Source organism: Pelecanus crispus, chromosome 5 (assembly GCF_030463565.1).
Source record: "Pelecanus crispus isolate bPelCri1 chromosome 5, bPelCri1.pri, whole genome shotgun sequence".
Classification (NCBI taxonomy): Eukaryota; Metazoa; Chordata; class Aves; order Pelecaniformes; family Pelecanidae; genus Pelecanus; species Pelecanus crispus.
In genome coordinates, this window is record NC_134647.1 from 298,914 (window position 1) to 310,325 (window position 11,412).

General features: G+C 36.3%; 1 protein-coding gene across 1 annotated transcript in view; it reads left to right on the forward strand.

The window, feature by feature from the left end:
• The window catches only part of BAZ2B (bromodomain adjacent to zinc finger domain 2B), a 162,760-nt gene extending 155,390 nt beyond the window's left edge, over positions 1-7,370 (forward strand). The window contains exons 34-38 of the mRNA XM_075710229.1: positions 302-437; positions 2,104-2,250; positions 4,373-4,632; positions 5,410-5,553; positions 6,845-7,370. Coding sequence (XP_075566344.1) covers positions 302-437; positions 2,104-2,250; positions 4,373-4,632; positions 5,410-5,553; positions 6,845-6,998 — 841 coding nt within the window. The 3' untranslated portion in view covers positions 6,999-7,370. The remainder of the gene's footprint in view (positions 1-301; positions 438-2,103; positions 2,251-4,372; positions 4,633-5,409; positions 5,554-6,844) is intronic.
• The last annotated feature ends 4,042 nt before the right edge of the window (positions 7,371-11,412 follow it).

Below are 11,412 nucleotides of genomic sequence, written 5' to 3' on the forward strand. Positions count from 1 at the left end.
TCTTGTATGTCTGTGATCCATGTGGATCATGTTATTCTGCATGGTGCTTTGTAAAGATATTTTTTTGTTACGTTTGTTGATAATCTTGCAAAGTTATCTTACATTTAACTGGTTGTGACTAAGCTTTGAGGCACGTAGCCACAGTCTGTGCACTACATGAAATTTAGTTGCTTAAACCTTATACTTATTGGCTGTGTACGTTTTGTCGTTGCTTGGCTTTCAGTGTGATAATGATTGTTCCGCGTTTAAACATAAGCAAACACGGATGTGACCTACTTAATTTCTCTGTATTTCAATGCAGAACTGAAGAGGATATTGCTCCAGGGCTAAGGGTGTGGAGAAGGGCATTGTCAGAAGCGCGCAGTGCTGCACAGGTAGCTCTGTGCATTCAGCAGTTACAGAAATCAATAGCATGGGAAAAATCTATTATGAAAGTTGTAAGTGTTTTTAATTTAAAAAAAAAAAAAATACTGTAACTAAACTATTTTTTCTATATCCTGTTATCCCACTTCAGGCATCTCAAGATACCATGGTTAATAATGCAATTCTTACTACTGCGTGTAAAACTTAATACAGTTAAACTGTACATTGTGCACAGATAAATATAAAGCTAACAGAAAAGATTGTCCTTTTCTTACCAAATTTAGCATCCTGAACTTTCTAAGATAAAAAGCCCCTTTATTGCTGATTGCTTTATTTAAGATGGTAATTACTCTTTGTTGTTAACATTTAGGTAAAAACCAGTAATTTCTGGCTCCATCTGATGGAAGTTACTCTATCTGATGGAATATTTCTGATCTCATCCGTGACATAAGCTTTATGGAGGTTCAACATCACATATTCCAGTGAAGGGCTTCATTTTTCAGAAAGCTGAGATGCTCCAAATGTGTGGCTTCTTTGCATGCACACTTCTCACAACTGAACATACAAATTGGGCAAGTGTGTGAGCAAATAGGCTGAAATACCTGTTTCCTTGTACACTTAACAAGTAGATCTGTGTTAACTGCATAAACAAAAAAAGGCATGCAAAATGCATGTGTCAAAATTTGCATGGACCTTTGAACCTCAAATTTCTGAAAACAAAACTATTACTACAGCAGTAGTGATTATGATGTGATTAAGTATGCCCAGTGCTATGTAGTAGGTGGCAAAAGTGATTCTTCCATTACCAGTCTTTTCCCCAATTTTTTAAAATTTCTGCCAGTCCTATACAGATTCTAATTACATCTGGACAAGTAAAAGATGATTTAAAGAAAAACTGTATTGTAAGGTTGTACCTTTGAGTTTATATAGCTATAAGTTTAAAGCTGTATCTTTGAGTAGAAAGTTTATGCATTTAGTAGGAGCACCTGAAAAAGCATTTGAATGTTTCAAGGTGTAGTGATTTATTATCCAAAAAAAAATGTGTAGTATCATTCTCCATTTGATTGAAATGTTCTGTGCATTTAATTACACAGTAAATGTAAGTATTTGGTGAAAGCATGCGATTTAAGTTCCTGAAAAAGAAGTCCAGATACAGAAGAGTATCAAAATCACACAATGTGTGTAAGAAAACTGACAATACATTAGGTATTTAGTGTCAATTTTAGGGTGTGCTAGGATCGTTTGTTTTGCCTTAATGAATTTGTTCATGGTGGCCTTTCGATAAGATCCTTACTGATTATTACTTGAAAATACTATCGTAAAATATAAATTATTTTTATGATATATGCCCATACTGCATATATAAGTTAATAAATTAAGAGAAGATTCCTGAGGTAGTATGTGTGGCCTAAGTAATTTTGATGGGTATAAGATGCCTTTACTTCTCATGGACATTAATGAAATATATAAAGTATTCATAGTTTTGTGTGCTGTAGGACACCTGTCTTATAACGAATTGCTTTTCAAATGTGTTCCCAAATGTAACCTTTAGATAGTTCCTCACATACTGCATATATTCTTTTACAGATCTGATCATTAGTAGACTCTGATTGTGGTAAAATGAAAGGAAAATAATTTTGAGAGTGAATTTGTGTGTTTGGAGTGGAAGGGTAATTTAGGTACCATTTCTGTGTTTCAAATTTTAAAAATCAAATTAAAGCCATTTTTCATGTATTATAGTACTGCCAGATTTGTCGAAAGGGAGATAATGAGGAACTGCTGCTCCTTTGTGATGGTTGCGATAAAGGCTGTCATACCTACTGCCACAGACCCAAGATCACGACCATACCGGACGGTGACTGGTTTTGTCCTGCCTGCATAGCAAAGGTAATACTGACCATAAAGGTGAGGTGACTTACCGTGACCTTTTTATAGATGGTAGAGTAACAGGTCTACCGGTGCTTTTTTCAATGAAAATAGTGGTCTGTATGTTTTATGCTGGGCTGCCATTAAATAATGAGATTAACAGTTTTATTTAACTTGGATTATAGTGGCAGTAAAGGCTACGCTTTCATTTGTTTTAAACTGTATTTCTTAATGTAAGTAGCTACAGAATTTTCTTGCTGATTCAAGAGTATAGTTTTTTATTTCTCTTATTAAATTTTTTCAGTATTTGTCTTTCAGGCTTTATAGTAGTTCATAAGGGGTTAACTTGTGCTGTAACTTTTTCTGTCATTATCATGGTTATATTACGACTTACCATGTTATAAAGGTAGAAATTACCCTATCATGCTGTAATTTATCCCATCACTTCTCTTGATATCCACCCTCCCCATCTCCCCCCAATAACTACTGGGTTTAGTATAACAGAAAAACAATTTTTTTTTTTCTCAGGTGTTTTTTTTTTTTTTTTTCCTGTCCCAAATTTGGCTATGGGTGGAGATTTAAAGGTGCCAGAAATTCAAGGTGAAATTACAGCAGAACTTTAAAACATGTTGAATATTGATTCAAAATTCTGTAAAACACTGAAACATTTTTGTTGAAGACTAGGTATAAACTGTGCCATCCTAATTTAACTCAATTTTTTTTTTCTTGTCTAAACCAAGAAAAACATCAACATCTGCCATTCCCACTTACTTAGAATTAATATTCACAGAACGTTTCAAAGTCGGGGCTTAGGTGATGACAGTTGATCTGTTCTCATTGCCTTACATTGTGTTTTTAACCAAATGGCTGAAAATGAACGTTCCTCTTCAATTGCCATGTGAACTGACTACTTGACTGTTTTTCTATCCTTGGACCAAGAACATAGTCATGATACAGAGTAGTGTTAAGAGAGTACAATTATTTACAAATCTTTCTGGTGTTCTGTGTTAAGCAAAAGGAATTCTATACACAACATACATTTTTCCACATTCATGCATTCATTCATCATCTGATTTGTACAAACTGACTACCATGCTAGTTATAATCAGTGCCAAATGCTTAAGAAAGTTATTTATGACATGTGAAATAAAGAAATTGTGTAGTAATAGCTCCTAGTAGGTAGCGAAATCTGCATATTCTTAACTCTGAAAAAGTATATTATAAAAACACAGGTTCAGCCAACTTCAAAAACAAATAGTGTTTTGATAGGAGAGTATAAAATATAAATGTTACAGTTTAAAAATTGTTCAAACTATCTAAAGTAATCTTAGTAACACAGGCAGAGTTTAGTACTTTTGATGCTGGCTGTCTTCATGAAAATTGTTTTCTATCTTTTCATTCTTTGACTGTCAGTGAATCTTTTCAATGGCATTGTGTGCTTGACTTGACATTCCACAAAGATCCTTAGTCTAATGATGAGAATGATGACTTCAGATACTGTGCTGCATTACGATGCTGTCAATACCCATAACAACTTACTTTTTTCATCTTAAATGTACCCCTTAGTTTCATGTTGCTGTCTATAAATAGTTCTGTATTAAAGTTCCTTTTTTTCCCCACTTTGTAGCATTCTTGTATTGTCACGCTCCTTTTACGGTCTCCTGTAATTGTCTTGCAGCCAAGCTTTCTATATCTTTCATATCTACTTTTTAATCTTTAAATGAGTTGATCCTGTCCCTGACTTTTTAAGAACTCTTTTCCAGTTTTCCGTATCTTGCAAATAATATGGCCACTTGAAAATGAATATACTATTCCAGCTGTGGTTATATGAGTCTTTTAGGAATAGACAAATTATTTGTCCTAAACTATGCCAGCCTGGTTTGTTAGGAGGTACTGTTTTACCAATCTGAAGGTCAGGTGCTTCTATATTGTCACAAGTTGAGAACCTAATCACTAGCAACAGGAATTTCTACAGCCTTACCTGCCCTTAGGTAAGAGCAAAAAGTAAATACTCTCTGATATCAGAGAGTATTTCAGTTGTTTTGGTGCTTCTGTTTGTCTGATCTTCATTGCTGTCTATCAGTAATAACAGAGGTTTCTGTAATTTCTTGGTTATTGCTTATTCCAGTTCTTTCTATTGTAGGCAAGTGGTCAAACTCTAAAAATAAAAAAACTTCAAATCAAAGGGAAAAAAAGTAATGAACAAAAGAGAAGCAGGAAATTAGCAGGAGATACAGAGGATGAAGACTCTGCAACTACAAGCACCTCCTTAAAAAGAGGAAAAACAGACCCTAAAAAAAGAAAAATGGATGAAAATGTTTCTGTAAGCCAATTAAAGCAAGAAAATTTCACTGCTATTAAGAAACCTAAAAGAGATGACTCCAAGGACCTGGCTATATGCAGGTAAAGTGACAAATTTTAAACTTGGGTGAGTGTTGTTGAAACAAGTAGCGCCTGATTCTTTTTATCTGTGTTCTGGGGAACAAGAACCCTATTCTTTGTCAATGTATCCCATACAGGTTGTGATAATTTGAGTGTGTATACATAAAGGATTTAATGTGTGCTTGCTGGGAGTAACTGCTGTATTTGGTAATGAAGCCCAAGAGGTACCTGATGTTAGAATGTGGTCTGTGAAATCTACTACTACACGCCCTTCCGAGAATGGGAAGGAAGAACCCTGGTAGTGGTACTGACATCCTTCTCGAGTGTAGCAAAGATGATTATGCACTGTGTCCAAAAGGCGTTGCATTACAGAGGAGGAGACAGTAACAGCAGTGCATCTTCTTTTGTAGTATTTATTGCTGGTCAGTCAAAAGTGACAGCCTCGTCATAGTTTTGGAAAGCCAGTATTGGCACCTGTTTTACTGGTTTGCAAATGGTTTACACTGAGCTTTGAAGTATTGAAGTTGCAGGGCTGTGTTTTTCTTTTAGAATGTTGATCACTAGAATTTCATCTTACGTAGGTTGCCTGGAGAGAACTTAATGATATTTTAAATATTCAGGTAAGATGTCTGTCTTTATCGACATCGTTCTCAGCCTTACACAGGGCACAGAATAAAGTGCTTTCCTTTTATAAAGTGAATAGGTTGGCAGTACATGATGAATTTATGGAACAGTGGAAAACCTCTGTGAATATATGAACAGCTTAAAAATACTGATTTAAAACCTTATTTTATTCAGCATGATTCTCTCAGAATTGGAAACTCATGAAGATGCCTGGCCTTTCTTACTTCCTGTAAACTTGAAACTTGTTCCTGGTTATAAGAAGGTTATTAAAAAACCTATGGACTTTTCTACCATTAGAGACAAGCTAAGTAGCGGACAGTAAGTAAACCTACTGTAAATTTTACTTTACATTTTAAAAGTATTTCAACACTTAAATACAGTACGTTTTTTAAAATCAGTTAAACTGTTTTGATCTGCCTTCACTGGCACCTCTGTGATTACTTTTACAGTCGAAATAAAAATTCTTCACTGTATACTTTTGTCTTTGCCATACCTAAGTGAAGCAGCATGTCAGGTGGGAGAACCTGTGGAACTGGCTGAAAAACAACAAAACTGCCCGGTCAAATGCACAAAGTCAATCAACAGGGAAAAACTTTTTTCCCTCATCTTTTCTCATTGAGACATCTTAATGTTGTTACATGTAAGCAAGAACCAACTGTGTGGCCTTTAAGCTAACGGAGTCCCTGTAAATAATAATGTAGCTGTGGAGTGAATTGGTACCGCTGTTGTGGGAAGCCAAGTAACATTCCAGTAATGGTGGTTAATAATTTTATAATCCTAGAATTAGGCTGCACAACTTCTTAAAAAAAAAAAAAAGATACTATATTCTTCTATTCCGCTTCCCTCCTTGTTACATCGCTGTGCTCTAATGGCTCCTCACACCAAAGAAAATAGTCATCCATAAAGATTGACCCTCTTCAGCATCTGTCAGCTCCACACGAAGCAAGATTCCTGGGACAACACAAGGGGCTTTTTAACCTCTTCGGGCTTTTTTTGCCTTGAATCTGAGATTTAAATGCTCCACACATGCATCATGGTATCAGTAGACTTGTAATTTTTGCTGTCTTTCGTAACTCCTGCGAATACTGGAACACTATTTGGGCCATACATGTTCAGGATAGTAAAAAGAATAACAAAGACAATGTTACAGGATTGATGTGGGCAGCCTTTTTTTTGTACCCAATTGTTCCTCTTTTAGGTAAATGCAGCTGTACTCAAAACTTATTTGAATGGACTTGAGCCCAAGAATAGATGAATAAATGGAAAATAGCTATAGCATTTTAACTAGAAAGCTACTGAAGGGAAGGGGGAAGTTAATTTATAAAAGTTTGTTTTCCAGTATACGCTTGAAATGCTACAGAGGTTTTGAGGAAAATAACAAATACAATTATGAGAGAGTATTTCCTTCCACTGATGTTCGTTTTCTTGTTAATATTTAAATTAGAATTAAAAAATTAAAAGTGTAAGTAACATGTAGAGCATTCATTGAATATTCTGTGGCTGGTTGTAAATTCGCTGATGTTAAGGTAGTTCTTTCTCATGTAGTTGAAGTGCTTTTCCCCTTTGATTCTCCATGTTCCAAAAATCATTCACCTTTTTCTTCTTTCAGGTACCCTAATCTTGAAGCATTTTCGCTAGATGTCAGGCTTGTTTTTGACAACTGTGAAACCTTTAATGAAGATGATTCTGACATAGGCAGGGCTGGCCACAACATGAGGAAGTATTTTGAAAAAAAATGGACAGAGATTTTCAAAGTGAGCTGAAGTTACCAGAACTCTTTTTTCTTTTTTTTTTCCTCCTTTTTTTTTTTTTTTCCATTAAATGAGGACTGATAAGACCAGCAATGTGAACTGTATTTACATGAAAGTGCAAGGCACATGCATAACTGATGACTGGTTTCTTCCTTTAAAATATCACAGAGTTGTGATACTAGTTCTAAAGGCTTCACTCCTACAGCAACCATGGCCCCTTGGTTATTGGTTTGTGTGTTTTAACAAACTAATTTAGGTAGAACAGGGAAGCACACCCAAAGAATTTCAAAGAAAGGGGTGTTATAGTGCAATAGCAATTTAAAATATATCAAAACGCACTGAATATTCAACCACCAGAGCTCTACTTGGGGAAATGGTTCTCTTTTCCCTTTCAATAAATATCTATTTTTCATTTTTTTACTTTGTAGTTTATTTTTTAGTGAATGTATTTAATTTTATGAATTATTTATGATTATACAGCATTCAGAATCTTCGTTTTCTGTGAAAAGGAAGAATTAGAAAATTGCTTTAAATCTTGAAAATACAACAAGGAATGTTTTAAAATATAAAACAAAGCCAAGTAAAACTGTTTACACTGATGTGCTGTAAAAGCACTAAAAATTAAACTTTACTGTAGAGTTACAAGTACATTTATATATATGTTGCTGCATCACTTGTGTAGTTAAATTGTATTTCAAGACAGTGAAGAAGAATTGAGACATGTATATACTGTTCATTATTGTTTATATTAAGTCTTGTTTTAAATATGTATGATGTGTACATATTGTTTGCAGACATTATTGTTTATGCCTTAGGAGGACAGTAGCATTTTATTTTAGTCTTAAGGTAATTATAGCTATATGGCTTGTACAGTAATTATCCTCTACCAACACTGTGGAGTCTCCTTAATCTTGGTAGTGCCTGCCTTTAAAACAGGGTGTAGGGGATATTAGTTTTCCATTTTTCTATTTTGTTATATAATTTCAAGCCACCACGGCCTCAAATTCAAGTATAATCATTTGTATCCATGTGGAATAAAATTGTGACAATTTCCTACGCACACAGTATTTTTTCATAGAAACATTTCCCTCCATTTGCCTTGCCACAGAAATAACAAAAAAGACATTTGTAACCACTGTGTTTTATCTACTGTGTGTTGTGGTGGCCTGCTGGGGCAGATAGATCAGAAATTTTTTTTGTACTAATGTAAGAGTACTTGAAGTTTTATTTAAAAGAAATGTTGTGGAAAGGTAGCATTCTTTTTCTTTTCCTTTTTTAGGAGTGTTATTTTTCACTAGTATGTGTGGCACGGATACAATAAAAGACTGTTTTGCAAACCAGATTTTCTTGGCGATTTTAATACTTTGGATCCTGTGTGTACAGGAATTTTTAAAATAATATCTTGGGAGTCTTGCATTTAACATTCAGTTCTTATTATGATGCATCTAATTATCCTGGCCTTTTAATGGCAATTCAAAAAGAAGCAATTACCAAGCAGTCAGAGTGCAGTTCAACCGCTTATTTGAATGAGCGTAAATGACATTAGGTGTAACCATTGTGCTGCTTCGTATTTGACCTGTTTCTGCCAGTCCTGTTTCCTGTTGTTACAGTGTGAATGCAAGTGATAATGTAAATACATGCCACATGTAATGCTTCTTAAAGCCACTGTCCATGCAAGGTTTTGTCCTTTTTTTGGTCCATAGAAGTCATAATCCTTGCTCTGACTGAATAAAATAGAGGAATTACAAATGAATATTGTGGAACCCCAATACCTATAGCTCCCTCACCAAGTAATGTTTTGGGGGTTTTTTTGGGGGGGTGGTGGTGTTTTTTGCTTGTAAACTAGGCCTGCCATGTTTGAGTCTTAGAGCCTTGTTTTGTATACTGCCTTGCCATTATACTTCCAGTCTCTGCTGAGAAAGAACAGTCAGTGCCTGGTTTTTAATAAAATTTTTGTTTCTGTTGCCCTCCCCAGAACATCTTGTTCAATAATATTTTTCTTTTCTAAAATCCTGTTGCAATAATTCGAGTTGCGTAGAATAAAAAAATTCACATTTGGGTGTCAGGCAGTCTTGCATTCTACCATTAGCACCACCACTGACTGCTTCATGCCTTTCCTTTTCATCGCCTTTCTGAAGACTTCAATAAAAAGGTTCCAGAGATGTGAAGATTAATCAGTGTTTTGAATATATGATGGTAGGCTTGTAAGAGTGTTATAAGTATGCTTAGATTATTGGGAAAACTATTTCTTTGATGCAAAGGAATTCCCCCCCCCCCCCCCCCCCCCCGATTCTGTACTGGTTACTGCTTTATCTGCCATACTAGATCTAGTATTAGTTTTCTGAAAAGTCAGAACATTCCAGCTACCCTACATCCATAGCCCCATTTTTTCAGCTTGTATCCTAATTCAGCTTAAGAGCTGGAAGGTTAAGGCAATTACAGCTATAACAGCGAGACAAGCATCACCTCTCTTAACTTGACATTACCAATGTATTGCTTTGCTCACTAGCAGCCAGTGTCTTCATTACTATTTCAGTACAGGACGTACTGTATTTGAATGCAAGCTTGTCATACACATGCCATCGTATATCTCCATAGAGAAGAGCAGGAATTTAGCCACTAGGAAAACGTTCTTTTCTTCTTTGCTAACTTCCTCTGCTGTTGATGTTTCTGTCTGTCTGTTTTCTTAGAGGAGAAGTTTTCCAGTGTGCTTTCTTCCTTTCTGAATGAAGTATGCTGGTCTTAATTTAGAGAATTTATTGACAAGCTTTCAAAGTCTTTAAAGTACCATTAATGGTGCTCAGTGAAGAGTGTTCTGGTTGTGAGTGTGGGTTCTCTTTTGTCTCTTGGCCTCCCTTTGAAAAAAAACTGGATGATATAAAAGCAGCTGAAAATCAGAAGTTGTAGTTGTCTTGGAGAAAATGCCTATCTTTAAAAAGAGGTCTAAAGCTTTTTCTTTAATCTTTTTATATGACTTCTGTAGTTTCCTAATGACAGTTAGAAAGGTAGAGGTGCTCTGTTAACTGTGAATGGGCACAGACATCTCAGAATAGTCACTTTATCTAATATACTGAATGGGTGACCTTGGGGACTTTGTTTATTAAAGGTATTCGTTTAAACAAGGTATTGTTCCTAGATGTCTTGGATTTACCAAAACATGCCTGTAAACTGAGGGCTAAAGACTGACATCAGGAACACCACACTTATGCTATCTGATTATGTAACTCTTTTCAAACCACCCTGAGCTTAGAACTTGAGTTAACCAGAAGTTTTTATAGGCGGTACATGCATTTGGAAGAATGAATGTTTTATCTTGCATTACACAAATTTCTGTTGCTTGTATTGTCCAAACTAACCATCAGTACTACAACTGATAGTAGCTAAATTTCTGGATATGTTACTGATTCACAGTGCCTTATTTAGCAAGTAATTTCAAGTTTTCCATCTGTAAAATACTATGGCAGAGACTTTAAGTGTATTGGTGTGGTATTCACAATCCACACAATTTAAGTGTGTGGTATTCACAATCAACTGTCTACCCTACTCTACAGTAAGGAAGTTTCTAACAATTGATACAAAGTTCTTGTAAGGCCATGCGGTGTTTCATTTAGTAATGTGTAATCTTATGGATTGCTAAATCAGTGCAGCACATATGAAATAGACTAAATACTAGCTGTCACCTAGGATTCGGAATAATTAATGGGCAGTCATCAGCCAGTGAATCAAATGGCATGCAATCAGATAACACATACTATAAAACAGAATGCAAAATCATACAGATTCAAACATGGAAGGTAGACCATTTACATAAAAGGGAATGTTTCCTGGGCAAGGAGTGACTCTAAGAAAGTGACTCTGTTCTCAAAAAATGAGTCATGATAAAACCACTTATTTTGCATGAGTTGCTAAGCATGTAGCTGGATGTGAAAATGGCAATAATGTAAATTTCCTGATAGATGACGGGGTTGGGGGAGTTGCACTTGTTTGAAACCCCTTAATTAAGCTGTTAATAGCAGGTAACTTCACACCTTGACTTGCACTCTCGCTCATCTTTCACTGGTCAGAGCAGCAGGTGGGCGGCCAGCCCTGGCCTTTCACGCTGAAGCAGAGGGCCACGCTGGTGTGGGTAGCAGCCCGGGCGGTGCAGGGAAAGCAGTCGCGATCTTCTGTTCCACCAGCTGTGAATGCAATCCTGCAGCCTTGGCAAGCACAGCCGCCACTCTCTCCGACATACTCGGTGTTGAAGCATGTGGCCTGGTAGTGACCGGCACTGTCCAGAGCTGATCAGTTCTGAAGATCTGGCAGCACCCCGGAGCTCATCTGCCCCCAGGCTGATCTTCACAAGCTCCCTCCCGGCACCCTGTTTCCCCCCTCCCGGCCTGCTGCCCTCACCACGGGTACCAACGCACCCTCGCAGCCCGCCTCC